This window comes from Chiloscyllium plagiosum, unplaced genomic scaffold (assembly GCF_037043375.1).
Source record: "Chiloscyllium plagiosum isolate Xiang-an unplaced genomic scaffold, Cpla_swu_hap1 HiC_scaffold_45, whole genome shotgun sequence".
Classification (NCBI taxonomy): Eukaryota; Metazoa; Chordata; class Chondrichthyes; order Orectolobiformes; family Hemiscylliidae; genus Chiloscyllium; species Chiloscyllium plagiosum.
Genome location: NW_028270183.1, coordinates 18,968,356 through 18,993,029, shown reverse-complemented (window position 1 = coordinate 18,993,029; position 24,674 = coordinate 18,968,356). Strand labels below are relative to the sequence as shown.

The following is a 24,674-nucleotide window of genomic DNA, read 5'->3' as shown; positions in this document are numbered from 1 at the left end:
TAACAACTGATCCAACATCCGCTGCCATTTGTGGTTGAGAGTTCACCATTTCCAGGACAAAAAGGGATGAGTCTTCTTCAAAATCGTACCATGGGATAACTTCCATCTGCTCAGGATGGCTTCAATTTAACATCTTTTTTTAAAACTCGCAGACCCCAGAGACATTCATAGAGTTCAATACCTGATCAGCCATCATTGAATTGAATGACCAGTACAGTTTCAAAGGGCTGAATGTCTCCTGTCTTCTGATTTTCCTCAAGTCTGGCACAGTTATTGGGATAGTGCAGGGATATGGCAAAGGAGTGGCCATGGTCTTGTTGGATAATGGAGCACGTTCGAGGGGCTGAATGGCCTAATCCTTTTCCTAATGCCTCTGTTTCTGGGATAGTGAAAATTGGTCAAACTCTCAGTCAGCTAAAGGGATAGTCTTTTAGATGTCGGGAGCTCCGAGCTGTGCCCAATACATCCAGCTTTTCCGTGCTGTGCTGCTGTAAACATTTACCAGCCTTCATGTTCCTTTCCTTAGAGGTTGAAATGGAGGTGCTACGAGGACGTAACTTTACAGAGAAGGAAACTGCAACGCTGTCGGCGAAGGGGAACCAGATGGACATTCACTGGCGGGCGGTTACTGACAGCGAGGATTCTGGTAAATCCCTCATTGGTCCCTCAATAACTGTCTAATACCATAACAGTCATCATCTCACCAATGTACAGTCCATGGCAACCCCTCTACAAGAGTCCACATATCACCCAGTCACCAACTTGCACGAGATGGTGAGGATTCCTGTCAAGTGCTGCTGGTGGGTGATGTTGTCAGAGGGGACAATGTTGACCAGGACAGTGGAGCAAGCTTTAATCCATGATCCAGTCTCTGGTGTGGGGCTTAATCCCACAACATTATGACTCTCGAGACAAGACTGTTACCGTAATTGACAACGATGAGAGACTGATAGAAAGGAGCTTCAAAGGAGAGGCAGACAGACACAGAGCAGGCAGCAATATGGAGAATAAATGAGAGAAAAACATTTTGAGAAGGTGACAGTGAAGAAGCTTATCTAAGATTACAAAGAGCTCTTGACCAATTGGGTCAATGGGCTGAGATGGGGTTTAATTTGGATAAAGGTATGGTATTGCTTTTTGGAAAAACAAACAGAGGGTGGGACTGAATGGAAAGTATTCAGCCTGGAGCTCAATGACCAGTGGTGTTCCACAGGGTTCTGTTCTGGGACTTTGTGATTTTTATAAATGCATTGGATGAGGAAATGGACGGGAGGATTAATAAGTTGGTGGAGTTGTGGATAGTGTGGAGGGCTGTTGTAAGTTGCAACGGGACATTGACAGGATGCAGAGCTGGGCTGAGAAGTTGCAGATGGAGTTTAATCTGGAAAAGTGTGACATGATTCATTTTGGAAGGTTGAATTTGAATGCAGATTGCAGGGTTAAAGGCAGGATTCTTGGCAGTGTGGAGAAACAGAGGGATCTTGGGGTCCATGTCCTTAATCCCTCAAAGTTGCCATCCAAGTTGATAGGATTGTTAAGAAGGCGTAAGATGATGTGGCTTTCATTAGCATGGGGATTGAGTAGAAAAGCCAGGATGTTATGCTGCAGGTCTATAAAGCCCCGGTTAGACCACACTTGGAATATTGTGTTCAGTTCAGGTCACCTCATGATAGGAAGGATGTGGAAGCTTTAGAAAGGGTGCAGAGGAGATTTACCAGGATGCTGCCTGGACTGGAGGGCACGTTTTATGAAGAAGCTCGGGCTTTTCTCATTGGAGAGAAGAAGGGTGAGAGGTGACTTGATCGAGGTGTACAAGATGATGAGAGGCATAGATCGAGCAGAAAGCCAGAGACATTTTCCCAGGACGGAAATGTCTATCATGAGTAGGCATAATTTTAAGGTGGTTAGAGGAAGGTTTGGGGGAGATGTCAGAGGTAGGTTCTTTACACAGAGAGTGGCGGGTGTGTGCACTGCACTGCTGGCAGTGGTAGGAGAGCCAGGGACATTTAAGCAACTCTTGGATAGGCACATGGATGATCGTACAATGAAGTGTATGTAGGTTAGTCTGATCTTAGGGTAGGATAAAAGGCCGGCACAACATCGAGGGCCGAAGGGCCTGTTCTGTGCTGTTCTATGGTCTATGTTCTATGTTCTATGTTCGATGGAAGACTTGCACAATTATTGGTGGTGTTGCAAAAGAAAAAAACTAGGGACATATTTTTAAGGTGAGAGGAGAAAGGTTTGGAGGGATATGGGCCAAAAATAGGAAAGTGGGGCTCGTTTAGTTTAGGAATGTGGTTGGCCTGGATTGGTTGGACTGAAGGGTTTGTTTCCATGCTGTATGACTTTATAACTCCTTTCCTATTCCCTTAAACAGGACCGTGGAATCCTGTTATCGACAAAGACTTGCCAGTGTTGCAGTATTGAGGTGTAGTCACCATAGTCATGAAGAGTAAAGCAGCAGCTCATCAGTCCCCAGCAGTCTCTGAATGGCGCCAGTCGCCTGATCAAGCAGACTCCACGCTGTTCAGAGTGGGCTAAACATGGCCAGAAACATCCATGAGGTTTCTCATTTATCACAGGGCTCACCAGCTGGAGACCCTTTGGTGTTGTGAGTTTGGACTGGTCAGAGTTAGGGACTGGGCCATTTTCTCAGCTCTGCCCTGACTGAGGTGTCATGAGACCATAAAACATTGGAACAGGAAATAGGGGCAGGGGGAGGCCTCTCGGGCCTGCTCCGCTCTTCAATAACAACGTGGCTGATCTGTCCCAGGCCTCACATCCTCCTACATGCTGGCTCCTCTACCTCAGAAAGGTGAATGGTCAGCCACTACATTTCTTCAATCTGATACTTTCTCTCATTCTGTGTAATAGTCACAGAGTCTTAGCGATGACAGCACAGAAACAGACCCTTCGGTCCAACTCGTCCATGCTGACCCAGATATCCTAACCTAATCGAGTTTGTTTTGCCAGCACATGGCCCATATCCCTCTAAACCCTTCCTGGACCTGGGAAAGGCTCACCCACAATAAGGGTCGCGGAGTCCCGGGTGTTGTTGCTATGGTAACCGTGAGGCTGGAATGTTGACTGCTCACTCCACCTTGGCAGGTTTCGCCAGCGTGGCGCTCATCGCCTTCTCGGAGATGGAGTCGGTGCTGAACGGCTCCTTGGACAGTGATGGTGGCCTGTGCCTGAATTCTCACATTCTGACCGTCACCTCCTCCCAAAAGGACAGGCAGGCCCTTGCTGAGCCCGTCAACATCACCTTCCGGAACGAGCGGGTAAGTGAGACACCGGCGTGCCTGAGAAAACAGGCCCCTCGGCCCATTTGATCGTTGCTGGCCCTTTCACAGTGTCCATGACATAACAGGCAGGTGCTTACCCAGCACTGGGGCAGTATCGTAGAATCCCTACAGTGTGGAAGCAGACCATTCGGCCCATCAAGTCCACACCAGCCTTCCGAGTTGCGTCCCACCCCCCCCCTGCATTTCCCATGGCTAACCCATCTAGTCTGCCCTGGATGCTTTAGCATGGCCAATCCACCTAATCTGCACGTCTTTGGATTGTGAGAGGAAACTGGAGCACCCAGAGGAAACCCACACAGACACGGGGAGAATGTGCAAACTCCACACAGACAGTTACCCAAGGGTGGAATCGATCCCAGGTCTCTAACACTGTGAGGCAGCAGTGCTAACCACTGAGCCAATGTGTCACCCAGATACTGTGTTGTCAACTGGGCCTCAATATTGCTGGAGTCTTGCCAAATGTTCTTAAGGTATGCACAGTCCCCCAGTTTGCCTTTAACGGAAAGGACAGGCCAGATTTTTGACCCCCTGCTGGGATGAGAAAATGGGCCATTTTCCCGAGAAAAGGGAAAGTTGAATGGTGGCTGGAATGACTGCACTGAGGCTGGCATCCCATCACCAGGTCATCCTTTACTTATACGTGCACACTAACCCGGCTCGCTCAGAGCCAGCTCCTGGAGTGAACAGAACCTCCGACACTCCTGTCTATCTCTGTCAGCCAGGGCTCCCTGATTGGACCGCATTAACAGCCCCGAGTCAGGGCACTCATACTCTAAGAGGTCTGCCTGGCTGTCCACATCACAGTAACTGATCCTACTTCAACTAACCAGAATGGCTATCCAACTCCCGTTGGATAAAGTGTGTGACAAGGAATTAGATTGAACTGAAAATGAACAAACAGAGACATTTCCAAAAAGCTAACTACATGCTTGCTTCATCCTTTATTTATTGACTTTTCCAATACCCATCTCCTTTCACCTGACACCACGCACTGGCCCACCTCCCTTTTATTTTCTCCTGTACCTCTCATTCTATGATAGACCCTCCCTTTGGTTCTTCCCCAGTGCTATATTCTGCACGGTGGCTCAGTGGTTAGCACTGCTGCCTCATAACGCCAGGGACTCTGGTTCGATTTCCGTGTGGGGTTTGCACATTCTCCCCTTATCTGGGTGGGTTTCCTCTGGGTGCTCTGGTTTCCTCCCACAGTCCAAAGATGTGCAGGTTAAGTGGACTGGCGTTGGGAATTGTCCCCTGATGTGTAGACTAGGTGAGTTGGAAATGCAGGATTATAGGGTAGACGGTGGGTGTGGGTGGTATGCTCTATGATGGGTTGGTGCAAGTTGGATGGACTGAATGATCTCTTTGTGCACTGTAGGGATTCTATGATTCTTAAAACACCTCCTTCCAGTCATGACAAAACATCATTAACCTAAAGAATTAACTGTTTCTCTCTATCTCTCTCCCTGTTGAGTAATTCCAGTGATTTCTGCACTTACTTGGGGTGAGAGTTACTCACCGTCATGATGCATATGAACAACCCCTTGTGTGGATTCAAAATAACAGACAGCATATAAATGTAAGATCATAAGAGTTAGGTCACACAGTCCCTTGAGATTGCGGTACCATTTGTGAAAGACCATATTCTTTTACAGACATTGGTTAGGCCACATTTGGAAAACTCTATTCATTTCTGGTCTCCTGCTATTGGACAGATGTTCATAAACTTGAAAGGGTGCAGAAAAGGTTTGCAAGAATGTTACCAGGTTTGGAGGGTTGAAGTTATAGAGAGAGGGCGGCGCTATTTTCCCTGGTGCGTCGGGGGCTGAGGGGTGACCTGATAGAGGTTTATAAAATCACGAGGGGAATGGATAAGGTGAATAGCCACAGGCTTTTCCCCAGGATAGATTAACCAAGGTCTTCTCTCCAGGGTAGTGGGAACTAATGGGCATAGGTTTAGGGAGAGAGGTGAAAGATTTAAAAGGGACTGATGGAGCAGCTTTTTCACACAGAGGATGGTGCATGTATGCAATGAGCTGCCAGAGGAGGTGGTGGAGGCTGGTACAATTACAACATTTAAAAGACATTTGTATGGCTTTATGAACAGAAAGGGTTTGGAGGAATGTGGGCCAAATGCTGTCAAATAGGACTAGATTAGATTAGGACATCTGGCTGGCATGGACGAGTTGGACTGAAGGGAGTAGGGGAGTCTAAAACCAGAGGGCGTAGGTTTAAGGTGAGAGGGAAAAGATTTAAAAAGGGCCTGTGAGGCAACATAATCACGCAGAGGGTGGTGCGTGTATGGAATAAGGTGCCAGAGGAAGTGGTGGAGGCTGGTACAATTACAGTATTTAAAAGGCATCTGGAGGATATGTGTGTGGGGACGGGTCAGAGGGATATTGGCCAAGTGCTGGCAAATGGGACTAGATTAGATTAGGATATTTGGGTGGAGTGGACACTTTGGAAGGGTTTGTTTCCGTGCTGGACATCTCCATGACTCCATAACTCTAATCAAAGCTAGACTTCTAGACTCGAACATTTGTCTTTTAATCTTTCCTGATGTCTTCTTTAACAGAGCTTCTCCTTTGTTCACTCACATCTCCCTCACATCCCACAACTTCTGCTTCCCTTCAAGCATGTCCTCTTACTCCTGAGCAGGCAGAAGATTATCTGCCAGAATAATTATCTCTTTTCTCCTCAAGGGAGATGGCTTCCCAATATCCACCCTGTCCAGCCTTTGTACAATATAATATTTTTCAGTGGGTTCACCTCTCATTCTGAAGCAGTAGTCAATCTACAGGCAGACCCTGTGTTGCAAATGGGTTCCATTCCAGAGTCTATTTGCAAGTCAGAGCAATATAAAAAGGCCATCCTTAAATCCGAGAAACATTTATAAGTTAGTGTGGGATTGCGTTTGAAAGTCAAATGATCATAACTAAGGGAGCCCCATAAAGATATTCTGCTCTGATTGTCTTCTGTGTCTGAGACTCAATTTGTTGCCAACACAAAAAACGCTGGAGAAACTCAGCAGGCCTGGCAGCATCTGTGGAGAGAGACACAGAGTTAGCATTTCGAATCCGGTATGACTCTTTGGGAGAATGGAGTACAGTGCAGAACATCTGTTCGACAGAAGACCCATATTGGATTTAAAGCGTTAACTCTGTTTCTCTCTCCATGGATGCTGCCAGACCTGCTGAGTTTCTCCAGCATTCTTTGTGTTTGTTTCCGATTTGCAGTGCCTGCAGTATTTTTTTCTTCTATTTGAGTATTTTCACCAAAGCTGGATGTGGCTGCTGTACAATTCCCCCTACAGTTATGTTCCACACTGTAGGGAATCTAATATAATCATAGCCATCTGCCCTTCCTTCAGTTGTTGAAGCAAAGTTGTGTGTGTGTGTGTGGGGTGGTGGGGGTGCAGGGAATGCGATATCCTGATGAAATGAGCAGAAATGGCGGTGTCCTGTATTGAGCAGTCGATAAAGTGCCATACCAAAGTTTGCTACACAAGGTAAGAGTATGTGGTGCAGGGATGAACTGTTGACTTGCTGTACCTGCGTACTAACTTTAAGATTCATGTACTGGGACTTGTGGATCCCTCTACACCATTATGGTCTGCACCCTCTGTCCATTCAAACAATACACTGCTTTTTGCCCAAGTGGACAAGTCACATTTATCCAGGTTATACTCCAGCTGCTATATTTGTCCCACTCCCTTGACCAGTCTCTATCCCTTTGCAGACTTTCTCCCTCCAACTCACAACTTTCCTTCCGACCTGTCTTGGAGTCATCAAAAAATGGCCCCATTGTCCAAACCATGAACACAGATTGGAAATACTTGAGGAGTCAGCACTCCTCAGGAGACTCTCCACTAGTTACAGCTTCCCAAGCCGGAACAGCTCCCACCCTAGCCATGCTGTTTCTTGTTAGGCAACCAATCCATTATCCTGATGATCTGTTCATCCCTGCACCACATACTCTTACCTTGTGTAGCAAACTTTGGTATGGCACTTTATCGACTGCTCAATACAGGACACCACCATTTCTGCTCATTTCATCAGGATATCGCATTCCCTGCACCCCCACCCCACCCCCCACACACACACACAACCTTGCTTCAACAACTGAAGGAAGGGCAGATGGTTATGATTATATCAGATTCCCTACAGTGTGGAAACAGGCCATTTGGCCCAACAAGTCCACACCTATCCTCCAAAGAGTAACCCACCCAGACCCATTCACCTACCCTATATTTGCCCCTGGCTAATGTACCTTACACTATGGGCAATTTAGCACAGCCAATTCACCTAACCTGCACATCTTTGGATTGTGTAGGGAAACCAGAGCACCCGGAGGAAACCCACGCAGACACGGGGAAAAAAATGCAAACTCCACACAGACAGTCGCCCGAGGCTGGAATTGAACCCAGGTCCCTGCTGCTGTGAGGCAGCAGTACTAACCACTGAGCCACCATGCCATTATGCTGTTCAGGGAGTAGGATATGGTGGAGATATGCTGCTGCCAAGGCAATGCTTTTGTTTAAGGAGACAACTCAATGGATAGTTCTTTTGACCAAAGCCTAACCACTGAGAAGTTTATAAAATCACAAGGGGCGTGGATAAGTTGAATTGGAGGGAAATGTTCCATTGAGGTGGGGGAGTTGCAGACTAGGGACCATATTTTTAAGGTGAGAGGAGAAAGATTTAAAACGAACATGAGCAGCAACTTTTTCACACCATGTCGGAGGAAAGAGCTGCCAGAAGAAATGGTGGACGCAGGCACAGTGAGAACATTTAAAACGACATTTGGATATGTGCATGAATAGGAAAGGTTTGGAGGGATATAGGCCAAACGCAGGCAGGTGGGATCGGTTTAGATTGGGAACATGGTTGGTGTGGTCTAGTTGGACCGAAGGGTCTGTTTCCATGCTGTATGACTCTCTGATTCTTTAATATATTCTTGATCCAGGAGAAGAAGCCTCGAGTCAAAGTTGTCTGTATCTCCCTGAACCGTACAGGAAGCGGAAACCATTGGTCCCAGCAAGGCTGCACTGTGGTAAATTCTAACACCACACACACGATGTGCAGGTGCACACACCTAACCAGCTTTGCAGTGCTGATGGCACTGTATGAGACCCAGGTACATTTACATCGCAAAACACAACCAGCTGAAAGCTGCAAGATTTCTCACGCAGCTTAACGTTTACCAATGAATTGTCCGCGGCATTTGTTCATGATTTTTTGATTTGACTGCAAGTGACAGAGTACGGATGCACGATGAAATGATAGAGTTGGCAGAAATATTTCCGAAAACGACTGCACACACCACTTACTGGACAGAGCATGTAACTACAACATTATAAGCAATTGTTTACATACGCAATCTCCATTCTGGATGTTAATATGAGTGCTTTCAGCGCTAGACATTGGCATGACCACAAACCATGACAACAGGAAGCTGAGTACAGTGTGTGGACAGACTTGCGTGTGGTGTGTTAGTCATAGAGTCATTCAGCACAGGAACAGACGCTTTGGTCTGACCAGTCCATGCTGACCATAATCTCAAACCGGTCCCACCTGCCTGCTCCTGGTCCATATCTGTCCAAACCCTTCCTGTTCATGTACTTATCCAAATGTCTTTTGAACATTTTAACTGTACCCACATCCACCATTTCCTCAGGATGTTCATTCCACATGCGAACCACCCTCTGTGTAAATAATTTTGCCCCATGTCTTTTTAATATCTCTCTCCTCTTACCGTAAAATTGTGCCGTCTAGTCTTGAAATCCCCTGTCTGAGTGAAAAGACAACTACCATGTACATCCCTCGGGTGACTATCCTCCAAGGCGGACTTCGGGACAAGCAGCAGCAAAAAGTGGCCAAGCAGAGGCTGATAGGGAGGGCCTTGGGTTCATGTCACATTACAGGTGACTACCATTGCACTATACACACACACACACAGGCACTCCAATACACACACATACATACAGACACACGTATATACAGGCACGCACACAGACACTCACACACATTCCTATAGACACACACACTCTCACACTCACACATGCATCCTTCCACAGACTTAAACACTTTACACTCACACACACACACATATACACTCTCTCTCACAGACACTCACAACCCCCCACCCCAGACATACGCACACTCCTACAGACACACTTACTTTCACACACACACATGCATCCTCTCACAGACTTGGACACTTTACACTGACACACACACTCACAACCCCCAACCCCAGACAGACACACATACACACACAAAAAAAACCCCTCATGTACACATACACATACACGTTTGTGGGGTGAATTTGTACTTGCAGAGTTACATTGTACTTTGCTCAAAAACTGCATGAATCCATGTAGGACTTTGTTAACTCACTTTTTAGATTAGAATCGTTATGAGATTAGAAACATTATGACACAGACAGAGAACCCAGGGGGCTAACACCTTCAACATCTTATCTGGCTGACACCAATTGTTACAGTTAAACTGAGAATGTGACGTTTTTTAAAAAGGTTTATGATTTACATATGAAAGAAGTGAAACTATCATGGTCATTCTAACAGATGAGAGACTCAACAAACAATCAAGGTATTTTTCAATGTATAATTTCAGTTACATCACACTGTAAACTTTTGCTATAAATTCTGTGTCCACCACAACCGCCTGATCATGGAGCAGTGCACCAAAAGCTAGTGCTTCCAATTAAACCTGTTGGACTATAACCTGGTGTTGTGTGATTTTTAACTTTGTACACCCCAGTCCAACACCGGCATCTCCAAATCATACACCCCTCATGATTTTATAAACTTCTATAAGTCACCTCTCAACCTCCTACACTCCAGTGAAAAAAGTCCCAACCAATCCAGCCTTTCTTTATAACTCAAACATTCCATCCCCAGCAACATCTTGGTAAATATCTTCAGTATAGTGTCCGCACTGCTGAATGTGTATGGGGATGGTGCAATATAGTGTCCACACTGCTGAATGTGTATGGGGACGCTACAATATAGTGTCCACGCTGCTGAATGTGTATGGTGACGCTGCAATATAGTGTCCACACTGCTGAATGTGTATGGGGATGCTGCAATATAGTGTCCACACTGCTGAATGTGTATGGGGATGCTGCAATATAGTGTCCACACTGCTGAATGTGTATGGGGATGCTGCAATATAGTGTCTACACTGTTGAATGTGTATGAGGACGCTACAATATAGTGTCCACACTGCTGAATGTATATGGGGACGCTACAATATAGTGTCCACGCTGCTGAATGTATATGGGGACGCTACAATATAGTGTCCACACTGCTGAATGTGTATGGGGATGCTGCAATATAGTGTCCACACTGCTGAATGTGTATGGGGATGCTGCAATATAGTGTCCACACTGCTGAATGTGTATGGGGATGCTGCAATATAGTGTCCACACTGCTGAATGTGTATGGGGATGCTGCAATATAGTGTCCACACTGTTGAATGTGTATGAGGACGCTACAATATAGTGTCCACACTGCTGAATGTATATGGGGACGCTACAATATAGTGTCCACGCTGCTGAATGTGTATGGTGACGCTGCAGTATAGTGTCCACACTGCTGAATGTGTATGGGGACACTGCAGTATAGTGTCCACACTGCTGAATGTGTATGGGGATGCTGCAATATAGTGTCCACACTGCTGAATGTGTATGGGGATGCTGCAATATAGTGTCCACACTGCTGAATGTGTATGGGGATGCTGCAATATAGTGTCCACACTGCTGAATGTGTATGAGTATGCTACATTATAGTGTCCACACTGCTGAATGCGTCTGGGAACACTACAATCCAGTGTCTACATTGTTGAATGTGTATGGGGATGCTGCAATATAGTGTCCACATGCTGAATGTGTATGGGGATGGTGCAATATAGTGTCCACACTGCTGAATGTGTATGGGGACGCTACAATATAGTGTCCACACTGCTGAATGTGTATGGGGATGCTGCAATATAGTGTCTACACTGCTGAATGTGTATGGGGACGCTACAATATAGTGTCCACACTGCTGAATGTGTATGGGGATGCTGCAATATAGTGTCCACACTGCTGAATGTGTATGGGGATGCTGCAATATAGTGTCTACACTGTTGAATGTGTATGAGGACGCTACAATATAGTGTCCACACTGCTGAATGTATATGGGGACGCTACAATATAGTGTCCACGCTGCTGAATGTATATGGGGACGCTACAATATAGTGTCCACACTGCTGAATGTGTATGGGGATGCTGCAATATAGTGTCCACACTGCTGAATGTGTATGGGGATGCTGCAATATAGTGTCCACACTGCTGAATGTGTATGGGGATGCTGCAATATAGTGTCCACACTGCTGAATGTGTATGGGGATGCTGCAATATAGTGTCCACACTGTTGAATGTGTATGAGGACGCTACAATATAGTGTCCACACTGCTGAATGTATATGGGGACGCTACAATATAGTGTCCACGCTGCTGAATGTGTATGGTGACGCTGCAGTATAGTGTCCACACTGCTGAATGTGTATGGGGATGCTGCAATATAGTGTCCACACTGCTGAATGTGTATGGGGATGCTGCAATATAGTGTCCACACTGCTGAATGTGTATGGGGATGCTGCAATATAGTGTCCACACTGCTGAATGTGTATGAGTATGCTACATTATAGTGTCCACACTGCTGAATGCGTCTGGGAACACTATAATCCAGTGTCTACATTGTTGAATGTGTATGGGGATGGTGCAATATAGTGTCCACACTGCTGAATGTGTATGGGGACGCTACAATATAGTGTCCACACTGCTGAATGTGTATGGGGATGCTGCAATATAGTGTCTACACTGCTGAATGTGTATGGGGACGCTACAATATAGTGTCCACACTGCTGAATGTGTATGGGGATGCTGCAATATAGTGTCTACACTGCTGAATGTGTATGGGGATGGTGCAATATAGTGTCCACATTGCTGAATGTGTATGGGGACGCTACAATATAGTGTCTACACTGCTGAATGTGTATGGGGATGGTGCAATATAGTGTCGACATTGCTGAATGTGTATGGGGACGCTACAATATAGTGTCCACACTGCTGAATGTGTATGGGGATGCTGCAATATAGTGTCTACACTGCTGAATGTGCATGGGGATGGTGCAATATAGTGTCCACATGCTGAATGTGTATGGGGATGGTGCAATATAGTGTCGACATTGCTGAATGTGTATGGGGACGCTACAATATAGTGTCCACACTGCTGAATGTGTATGGGGATGCTGCAATATAGTGTCCACATGCTGAATGTGTATGGGGATGGTGCAATATAGTGTCCACATTGCTGAATGTGTATGGGGACGCTACAATATAGTGTCCACATGCTGAATGTGTATGGGGACGCTACAATATAGTGTCCACACTGCTGAATGTGTATGGGGATGGTGCAATATAGTGTCCACATTGCTGAATGTGTATGGGGACGCTACAATATAGTGTCCACATGCTGAATGTGTATGGGGACGCTACAATATAGTGTCCACACTGCTGAATGTGCATGTGGATGGTGCAATATAGTGTCCACACTGCTGAATGTGTATGGGGATGGTGCAATATAGTGTCCACACTGCTGAATGTGTATGGGGATGGTGCAATATAGTGTCCACACTGCTGAATGTGTATGGGGATGCTGCAATATAGTGTCTACACTGCTGAATGTGCATGGGGATGGTGCAATATAGTGTCCACACTGCTGAATGTGCATGGGGATGGTGCAATATAGTGTCCACACTGCTGAATGTGTATGGGGATGCTACAATATAGTGTCCACACTGCTGAATGTGTATGGGGATGGTGCAATATAGTGTCCACACTGCTGAATGTGCATGGGGATGCTGCAATATAGTGTCTACACTGCTGAATGTGTATGGGGACGCTACAATATAGTGTCCACACTGCTGAATGTGTATGGGGATGCTGCAATATAGTGTCTACACTGCTGAATGTGTATGGGGATGCTGCAATATAGTGTCCACACTGCTGAATGTGTATGGGGATGGTGCAATATAGTGTCCACACTGCTGAATGTGTATGGGGACGCTACAATATAGTGTCCACACTGCTGAATGTGTATGGGGATGGTGCAATATAGTGTCTACACTGATGAATGTGTATGGGGACGCTACAATATAGTGTCCACACTGCAGAATGTGTATGGGGATGGTGCAATATAGTGTCCACACTGCTGAATGTGTATGGGGACGCTACAATATAGTGTCCACACTGCTGAATGTGCATGGGGATGGTGCAATATAGTGTCCACACTGCTGAATGTGTATGGGGATGGTGCAATATAGTGTCCACACTGCTGAATGTGTATGGGGACGCTACAATATAGTGTCCATACTGCTGAATGTGCATGGGGATGGTGCAATATAGTGTCCACACTGCTGAATGTGTATGGGGACGCTACAATATAGTGTCCACATGCTGAATGTGTATGGGGATGCTGCAATATAGTGTCCACACTGCTGAATGTGTATGGGAATGGTGCAATATAGTGTTCACACTGCTGAATGTGTATGGGGACGCGACAATATAGTATCCACACTGCTGAATGTGTATGGGGATGCTGCAATATAGTGTCCACACTGCTGAATGTGTATGGGGACGCGACAATATAGTGTCCACATGCTGAATGTGTATGGGGATGCTGCAATATAGTGTCCACACTGCTGAATGTGTATGGGGATGCTGCAATATAGTGTCCACACTGCTGAATGTGTATGGGGACGCGACAATATAGTGTCCACATGCTGAATGTGTATGGGGATGCTGCAATATAGTGTCCACACTGCTGAATGTGTATGGGGACGCGACAATATAGTATCCACACTGCTGAATGTGTATGGGGATGGTGCAATATAGTGTCCACATTACTGAATGTGTATGGGGATGGTGCAATATAGTGTCCACACTGCTGAATGTGCATGGGGATGGTGCAATATAGTGTCCACACTGCTGAATGTGCATGGGGATGGTGCAATATAGTGTCCATACTGCTGAATGTGCATGGGGATGGTGCAATATAGTGTCCACATGCTGAATGTGTATGGGGACGCTACAATATAGTGTCCACATGCTGAATGTGTATGGGGATGGTGCAATATAGTGTCCACACTGCTGAATGTGCATGGGGATGGTGCAATATAGTGTCCATACTGTTGAATGTGCATGGGGATGGTGCAATATAGTGTCCATACTGCTGAATGTGCATGGGGATGGTGCAATATAGTGTCTACACTGCTGAATGTGTATGGGGACGCTACAATATAGTGTCCACATGCTGAATGTGTATGGGGACGCTGCAATATAGTGTCCACACTGCTGAATGTGTATGGGGACGCTACAATATAGTGTCCACACTGCTGAATGTGTATGGGGATGGTGCAATATAGTGTCCACATTGCTGAATGTGTATGGGGACGCTACAATATAGTGTCCACACTGCTGAATGTGTATGGGGATGGTGCAATATAGTGTCCACACTGCTGAATGTGTATGGGGATGCTGCAATATAGTGTCCACACTGCTGAATGTGTATGGGGACGCTACAATATAGTGTCCACACTGCTGAATGTGTATGGGGATGGTGCAATATAGTGTCCACACTGCTGAATGTGTATGGGGACGCTACAATATAGTATCCACACTGCTGAATGTGTATGGGGATGGTGCAATATAGTGTCCACATTGCTGAATGTGTATGGGGATGGTGCAATATAGTGTCCACACTGCTGAATGTGCATGGGGATGGTGCAATATAGTGTCCACACTGCTGAATGTGCATGGGGATGGTGCAATATAGTGTCCACACTGCTGAATGTGTATGGGGATGCTGCAATATAGTGTCTACACTGCTGAATGTGCATGGGGATGGTGCAATATAGTGTCCACGCTGCTGAATGTGTATGGGGACGCTACAATATAGTGTCCACACTGCTGAATGTGCATGGGGATGCTGCAATATAGTGTCCACACTGTTGAATGTCTATGGGGATTCTCAATATAGTGTCCACACTGTATGGGGACGCTACAATTTAGTGTCCACACTGCTGAATGTGTATGGGGATGCTACAATATAGTGTCCACACTGCTGAATGTGCATGGGGATGGTGCAATATAGTGTCCACACTGCTGAATGTGTATGAGGACGCCGCAATTCAGTGTCCACACTGCTGAATGTGTATGAGGACGCTACAATATAGTGTCTACACTGCTGAATGTGTATGGGAACGCTACAATATAGTGTGCACACTGCTGAATGTGTATGGGGATGGTGCAATATAGTATCCACACTGCTGAATGTGTATGGGGACGCTACAATATAGTGTGCACACTGCTGAATGTGTATGGGGATGGTGCAATATAGTGTCCACACTGCTGAATGTGTATGGGGACGCTACAATATAGTGTGCACACTGCTGAATGTGTATGGGGATGGTGCAATATAGTGTCCACACTGCTGAATGTGTATGGGGACGCTACAATATAGTGTCCACACTGCTGAATGTGTATGGGGACGCTACAATATAGTGTCCACACTGCTGAATGTGTATGGGGATGGTGCAATATAGTGTCCACACTGCTGAATGTGTGTGGGGACGCTACAATATAGTGTCCACACTGCTGAATGTGTATGGGGATGCTGCAATATAGTGTCTACACTGCTGAATGTGCATGGGGATGGTGCAATATAGTGTCCACGCTGCTGAATGTGTATGGGGACGCTACAATATAGTGTCCACACTGCTGAATGTGTATGGGGATGGTGCAATATAGTGTCCACACTGCTGAATGTGTATGGGGACGCTACAATATAGTGTCCACATGCTGAATGTGTATGGGGATGCTGCAATATAGTATCCACACTGCTGAATGTGTATGGGGACGCTACAATATAGTGTCCACACTGCTGAATGTGCATGGGGATGCTGCAATATAGTGTCCACACTGTTGAATGTGTATGGGGATTCTCAATATAGTGTCCACACTGTATGGGGACGCTACAATTCAGTGTCCACACTGCTGAATGTGTATGAGGACGCTGCAATATAGTGTCCACACTGTTGAATGTGTATGGGGATTCTCAATATAGTGTCCACACTGTATGGGGACGCTACAATTCAGTGTCCACACTGCTGAATGTGTATGAGGACGCTGCAATATAGTGTCTACACTGCTGAATGTGTATGGGAACGCTACAATATAGTGTCCACACTGCTGAATGTGTATGGGGATGGTGCAATATAGTGTCCACACTGCTGAATGTGTATGGGGACGCTACAATATAGTGTCCACACTGCTGAATGTGTATGGGGACGCTACAATATAGTGTCCACACTGCTGAATGTGTATGGGGATGGTGCAATATAGTGTCCACACTGCTGAATGTGTATGGGGATGCTGCAATATAGTGTCTACACTGCTGAATGTGCATGGGGATGGTGCAATATAGTATCCACACTGCTGAATGTGTATGGGGATGCTGCAATATAGTGTCTACACTGCTGAATGTGCATGGGGATGGTGCAATATAGTGTCCACGCTGCTGAATGTGTATGGGGACGCTACAATATAGTGTCCACACTGCTGAATGTGCATGGGGATGCTGCAATATAGTGTCCACACTGTTGAATGTCTATGGGGATTCTCAATATAGTGTCCACACTGTATGGGGACGCTACAATTTAGTGTCCACACTGCTGAATGTGCATGGGGATGGTGCAATATAGTGTCCACACTGCTGAATGTGCATGGGGATGGTGCAATATAGTGTCCACACTGCTGAATGTGTATGAGGACGCCGCAATTCAGTGTCCACACTGCTGAATGTGTATGAGGACGCTACAATATAGTGTCTACACTGCTGAATGTGTATGGGAACGCTACAATATAGTGTGCACACTGCTGAATGTGTATGGGGATGGTGCAATATAGTGTCCACACTGCTGAATGTGTATGGGGACGCTACAATATAGTGTCCACACTGCTGAATGTGTATGGGGACGCTACAATATAGTGTCCACACTGCTGAATGTGTATGGGGATGGTGCAATATAGTGTCCACACTGCTGAATGTGTATGGGGATGCTGCAATATAGTGTCCACACTGCTGAATGTGCATGGGGATGGTGCAATATAGTGTCCACGCTGCTGAATGTGTATGGGGACGCTACAATATAGTGTCCACACTGCTGAATGTGTATGGGGATGCTGCAATATAGTGTCTACACTGCTGAATGTGCATGGGGATGGTGCAATATAGTGTCCACACTGCTGAATGGGTATGGGGACGCTACAATATAGTGTCCACATGCTGAATGTGTATGGGGACGCTACAATATAGTGTCCACACTGCTGAATGTGTATGGGGATGGTGCAATATAGTGTCCACACTGCTGAATGTGCATGGGGACGCTACAATATAGTGTCCACATGCTGAATGTGTATGGGGACGCTACAATATAGTGTCCACATGCTGAATGTGTATGGGGATGCTGCAATATAGTGTCCACACTGTTGAATGTGTATGGGGATTCTCAATATAGTGTCCACACTGTATGGGGACGCTACAATTCAGTGTCCACACTGCTGAATGTGTATGAGGACGCTGCAATATAGTGTCCACACTGTTGAATGTGTATGGGGATTCTCAATATAGTGTCCACACTGTATGGGGACGCTACAATTCAGTGTCCACACTGCTGAATGTGTATGAGGACGCTGCAATATAGTGTCCACACTGCTGAATGTGTATGGGAACGCTACAATATAGTGTCCACACTGCTGAATGTGTATGGGGATGGTGCAATATAGTGTCCACACTGCTGAATGTGTATGGGGACGCTACAATATAGTGTCCACACTGCTGAATGTGTATGGGGATGCTGCAATATAGTGTCTACACTGCTGAATGTGCATGGGGATGGTGCAATATAGTGTCCACGCTGCTGAATGTGTATGGGGACGCTACAATATAGTATCCACACTGCTGAATGTGTATGGGGATGGTGCAATATAGTGTCCACACTGCTGAATGTGTATGGGGATGGTGCAATATAGTGTCCACACTGCTGAATGTGTATGGGGTCGCTGCAATATAGTGTCCACACTGTTGAATGTGTATGGGGATGGTGCAATATAGTGTCCACACTGCTGAATGTGTGTGGGTGCGCTGCAATACAGTGTCCACACTGCTGAATGTGCATGGGGATGGTGCAATATAGTGTCCACACTGCTGAATGTGTATGGGGATGGTGCAATATAGTGTCCACACTGCTGAATGTGTATGGGGTCGCTGCAATATAGTGTCCACACTGTTGAATGTGTACGGGGGCGCTACAATATAGTGTCCACACTGCTAAATGTGTATGGGGGCGCTACAATATAGTGTCCACACTGCTGAATGTGTATGGGGGCGCTACAATATAGTGTTCACACTGCTGAATGACTACAGAGAAGGTGATTGTTTCTCTTTGTTTAATTCTATCATTTTTAAAGCTGTTGTCCTCTTTGTTAAAGCTATTAGCTCTTCGAACTACTCTACATGTCCTTCAGTATGTTCTGCGTGGCTTTCCTCTGGGTGCTCCAGTTTCCTCCCACAGTCCAAAGATGTGTAGGTCAGGTGAATTGGCCATGCTAAATTGCCCATAGTGTTAGGTGAAGGGGTAAATGTAGCGGAATGGGTCTGGGTGGGCTACTCTTCGGAGGGTCGGTGTAGACTGGTTGGGCCAAAGGGCCTGTTTCCAAACTGTAAGGAATCTAATCTAATCCCTCTGTAAGATGTTAGATTATAACTCTCTCTGTCTCTGTCTGTCTCTCTCTCTCTCCTCTCTCTCTCATCTTTCTCTTCTCTCTCCTCTCTTACTTTCTCTTCTCTCTCTTTCCCCTCTCCCTTCTTTAAATCCTTTCTCTCTCTTCTCTCTTTCGCCTTTCTCTCTTTTCTCTTTCTCACCTCTCCCTGTCCCTTTTTCCCCTTTCTCCTCCTCCTCTTTGACTCTGTACTCTCAATCTTTCTCCTTCTCCTCTCTCTCTCCTCTTCCCCTCTTCTTCTCTTTCCTATCTCTCTCACATCTAGAATATAAAACATATAACATTACAGTGCCCTCGATGGGCCTCCATGTTGCGCCTACCTGTGAAACCAATCCAAAGTCCATCTAACCTACACTATCTGATTATCACCCATATGTTGATCCAATGACATTTAATTGTCCTTAAAGTTAGTGAGTCTGCTACTGTTGCAGGCAGTGCCTTCCACACCCTTACTACTCTCTGAGTAAAGAACCTCCCTCTGACATCTGTCCTTTATCCATCACCCATCAATTTAAAGCTATGTCCCCTTGTGCTCACCATCACCATACTTTGAAAAAGGCTCTCACTGTCCACCCTATCTAATTCTCTGATCATCTTTTTTAAGTCACCTCTTAAGCTTCTTCTCTCTAACGAAAACAGCCTTTCCTCATAAGACCTTCCCTCCATACCTCCCAACATTCTAGTAAATCTCCTCTGAACCCTTTCCAAAGCTTCCACGTCCTTCCTATAATGCGGTGACCCGAACTGGACACAATACTCCAAACGCAGCCGCACCAGAGTTTTGTACAGCTGTTACATGACCTCGTGGCTCCCAAACTCAATCCCTCTACTAATAAAAACTAACACACCATACGCCTTCTTAACAATCCCTATCAACCTGGGTGGCAACTTTCAGGGATCTATGTACTTGGACACCGAGATCTCTCTGCTCATCTACACTACCAAGAATCTTACCATTAGCCCAGTACTCTCCTTCCAAAGTGAATCACCTCACACTTTTCCACATTAAACTGCTTTGCCACTTCTCAGCCCAATTCTGCAGCTTATCTATGCCCCTCTGTAACATACAACATCCTTCAACATTATCCACAACTCCACCGACCTTAGTGTCATCCACAAATTTACTAACCCATCCTTCTACATCCTCATCCAGGTCATTTGTAAAAATCACAAATAGCAGTGACCCAAAACAGATCCTTGTGGTACTCCCTTAGTAACTGAACTCCAGGATGAACATTTCCCGTCAACTACCACCCTCTGTCTTCTTTCAGATCGCCAATTTGTGATCCAAACCACTAAATCACCCTCAATCCCATTGCCTCTGTACTTTCTGCAATAGCCTACCATGGGGAACATTATCAAACACTTTACTGAAATCCACCTACACCATATCAACTGCTTTACCTTCATCCACCTGTTTGGTCACTTTCTCAAAGAACTCAATATGGTTTGTGAGGCACAACCTGTCCTTCACAAAACTAGGTTGACTATCCCTAATCAAATTATTCCTTTCGAGATGATTCTTTCTTCTCTCCCCTCCTTCTCTCCTTTTTCTCTCCTCTCTGTCTCCTCTCTCTCTCTCTCTCTCTCTTTCTCTCCTCATTGCCATTCTCCATTTCCCTTATGACTGTCCACCACTCCACCTCCACCAGCACTATCCCCATTTGGCAATCCATTTTATGGGGACTGTTTCCAGTCAGTTGTCCTCTCCTGCATTGCCTGCATACGTCCCCCTCGTGTACCTCAGATTTAAAGCCTGTGAACATCATTTCTGTCATGCCTTTGGCAGAAACTACTGCCTCCCTCCCTGCTCTTCCATGATTTCTCTTTCACCCCCTGGCCTGTAAGAGTCACAAGTAAGCTATGGATGAGTCAGGTATTGTTGGTGGACTATCCAGCAATGGTGGCCATCACAACTTGTGGCCAATCATGTTCCCTAATTAATGGCGAGATTAAGTGTTGCTGAATCAGAGCAAAAAAGGAGAAGATGTTTGGTCACCTCCAGTTAATGGAGTCACTAAAATCCCTTGCAAACTTGCAACTGACACATAGATGGTGAGATTCTTTGCATCTCTGTACCAACATTTAATCACCGGGTCACTGGTTGACATCACAGACTCAGTGGAGATTCAGAAGCTGAGCATTAAACATTGGAGCTGCAGTGCTTGTATTTTGGAGGAAACTTGTGTGGGTCAGGACAGGCAAAATAATGCGGATTGCGAGACATAAAACAGGATGAGAATTGTGGTCACAGAAGTGTACGGTGAATGTGAGGTGGTTACACTGGCTATTTCTCATTCTGCAGGATCCCTGGCATCTGCTGAACCTCAGTCTGATTTCGTACGTTGGAATAAGCATCTCCCTCGTGTGCCTCGTTATTTCGTTCCTCACCTTCCTGATATGCCGTACCATCCAAGGCACACGCACCACCATCCATGCCCACCTGTGCCTGTGTCTGTTTCTGGCAGAGCTACTGTTCCTCGTCGGTATCTCTCAAACCAGTAACCAGGTAAAGCCGCTGCTCTGTATCAGTGTCCTGTTATCATTGTAACATCGGCGAACTATCACACCCAGGCGCCAAACGCTATCATTGCCCCACAAGGCCATCGACATAAGATTAGACACAGGCCATTGAAGCTCCTCCATCAATTATTGAGATTGTGGCTGATCTAATAGTCCATTCCACTTCCCTGCCCTTTCCTCATAACCCTTCATTTCCTTGCTGATTAGAAACCGATCTCAGCCTTGAGTATACTTAATGACCCAGCCTCAACAGCCCTCTGTGGGAACAAATTGCACAAATTCATTCCCCTCTGAGGGAAGAGATTGCTCCTCGTGTCTGTGTGAAATGGGCAACAGAGATTGTGCCCTCGAGTCCTAGACTCTCCCACGAGGGCAAACCACCTCTCCACCACCTTCTCAAGGGGCAACTGGGGAAGGGCAATAAATTCAGACCCAACCTAACCCATGCTCATGTTCAGTGAAACACATTTTTAACAGCTTCCAGGAAGTGGCATCATAACTGATCAAACTGTAACAGAAACAGTAAAAAAAAAGGTTAAGATGTATTTTATAAAGGTCAGGGCAAAGACCAGGATGGAATTGATGAGACATTTGCAACTTCCATCTGTGACACCCAAATGGATGGCCATCGCTATTCACCGGGAGACTTGCTTCTCTGTTGGTGGAGACAGAACACTCAGTACACCATTGTTCTTTCCTAGCTTGTCTGTGCGATCATCGCTGGCTTTCTACATTACTTCTTCCTGACTGTGTTTGCCTGGATGTGCCTGGAAGGGATACAGCTCTACCTGATGGTGGTGAAGGTTTTCAACGCGGGTTGCCTCAGGAAACGACACATCCTCCCATTTGGCTACGGGCTGCCTCTCCTAGTTGTTGGGATCTCTGCTGCTGTGCGTCACGAGGGCTACGGGACAAGCAAGCAGTACGTACCGCGTTCCCTGTGATATGTTGCAGTGGGTTCTGGAGCGTGTTCATAGTCACACTTCCAACACGCAGAAGCAAGAGCTGCGTCTGGAGGTGACTCATACAGAAGAGTCAAGATCAGAGTGGGGCTGGAAAAGCACAGCAGGTCAGGCAGCATCCGAGGAGCAGGAAAATCGATGTTTCGGGCAGAAGCCCTTCATCAGGAATCTTAGGATGCTGCCTGACCTGCTGTGCTTTTCCAGCACCACTCGAATCTCCAGCATCTGCAGTACCCACTTCTGCCTCATACAGAAGAGGGCCTTGCGTCATAAGACCATTAGACATAGGTGCAGCATAAGGCCATTCAGCCCATCGAGTCTGCTAGCTATTCAATGAGATTGTGGCTGATCTGATCCACCTCAACTCCACTTTCCCGCCTTTCCCCCTCGATTCCCTTCCTGATTAAAAATCTGTCTCTCTCAGCCTTGAAAATATTTAATGACCCAGCCTCAACAGCCCTCTGCGGTACAGAATTCCACAGCCTTACTCCCCTCTGAGGGAAGGGAAGCTTTTCTTTTCTACCTGAAATGTGCCGTTCCTAGTTCTGAGATTGCACCCACACATCCACTCTGTCAGAACTTTGTCTGCATTAATAAGGTCACCTCTCATTCCTCAACACTCCACTGAGTCTCCATACTTGAGAAAGGATGTCCTGGTACTGGAGGGGGTGCAGAGGAGGTTCACCACATTGATTCTGGAGTTGAAGGGGTTGGCTTATGAGGAGAGACTGAGTAGACTGGGATTACATTTATTAGAATTCAGAAGAATGAGGGGAGATCTTTATAGAAAGATATAAAATTATGAAGGGAATAGATAAGGCAGATGTAGAGAGGATGTTTTCACTGGTGGGTGAAGCTAGGACAAGAGGGCATAGCCTCAAGGCTAGAGGGAGCAGATTTGGGACTGAATTGAGAAGGAACTTCTTCACCCAGAGGGTTGTGAATCTATGGAATTCCCTACCCAATGAAATGGTTTAGGCTTCCTCAGTAAATGTTTTTAAAGCTAAGATAGATACTTTTTGAACAGTAAAGGAGTTAAGGGTTAGGGTGAGAGGGTGGGGAAGTGGAGCTGAGGCCACTAAAGGATCAGCCATGATCTTATTGAATGGCAGAGCAAGCTCGAGGGGCCTACTCCTGCTCCGAGTTCTTATGTTCCTACGAGGACAGGCCCAACCTCTCCTCGGAGGTCAGTCCCTCCACCCCCTCAGCCGAGTGGACCTTCTCTGGACTGCCTCCAGTGCCAGCTCTTTCCTTAGATCAGGGGCCCTCAGTGTTCACAGTATTCCAGCTGTGATCTGAGCAGTGCCTTGTAACGTTCCAGGCTTCTTGGTACAGCTATTCCCTACTGGAATCTAAATAAAAGAATTTCACTCCTAATGGCTATAAAACCCGGATTTTAATCAGATCTTTGAGAATTAAAGGTTATGCAGTGTGGCCAAAATACCTGTCTTGTGTAATAAATGTATTAGCTGGAAATCTTCATCGTGGATCACACTTTCTATCCTAATGTTTGCCCTTCATTTCCTCACTGAAAGTAGCTAAACAAACAGCTCGATTCAGGAACGTGGCAATATGAAGGGAGCACTATGCCTTTATGAAAAGAAGAGTTGCTTTATAACGCTCATATTAATCGCTAGCGAACTATTAAACGTGCAATCGTTTTTACAACTATAATTCCAAACCCCGTGGGAAGAGTAATGGATCTGTGGATCCCCCGACTTGTCTCTAAAATAACCTCACATTGCCTGAGGGTGAGAGTGCCATAATGCTAATGTTACTGGAGAAGTAATCAGGAAGGACAGACAAATTGTTTTGGAGGACGTGGATTCAAATCCGACAATGGCATGTCCTTCGATTTTTAAGATAATTCTGGAATAGAATGACCATGATAGTTATTGTCCTTAAGAAAAAGCCTCATGTCCTTTAGGGAAGGGAATCTGCCATCTTTATCTAGTCTGGCCTACATGTGATTCCAGACC

The 24,674-nt window shown here is 46.0% G+C and overlaps 1 protein-coding gene across 4 annotated transcripts in view; it reads left to right on the top strand.

Moving 5' to 3' along the window:
* Nucleotides 1-24,674, top strand: part of LOC122552178 (adhesion G protein-coupled receptor E3-like) — a 121,535-nt gene that overhangs the window by 81,884 nt on the left and 14,977 nt on the right. For all 4 annotated transcript variants that reach the window (XM_043694744.2, XM_087983454.1, XM_043694745.2 and 1 more), the window contains 5 exons: nucleotides 527-646; nucleotides 3,109-3,281; nucleotides 8,268-8,438; nucleotides 21,516-21,719; nucleotides 22,435-22,655. In XM_043694744.2, the coding sequence (XP_043550679.2) occupies nucleotides 527-646; nucleotides 3,109-3,281; nucleotides 8,268-8,438; nucleotides 21,516-21,719; nucleotides 22,435-22,655 (889 nt within the window). The remainder of the gene's footprint in view (nucleotides 1-526; nucleotides 647-3,108; nucleotides 3,282-8,267; nucleotides 8,439-21,515; nucleotides 21,720-22,434; nucleotides 22,656-24,674) is intronic.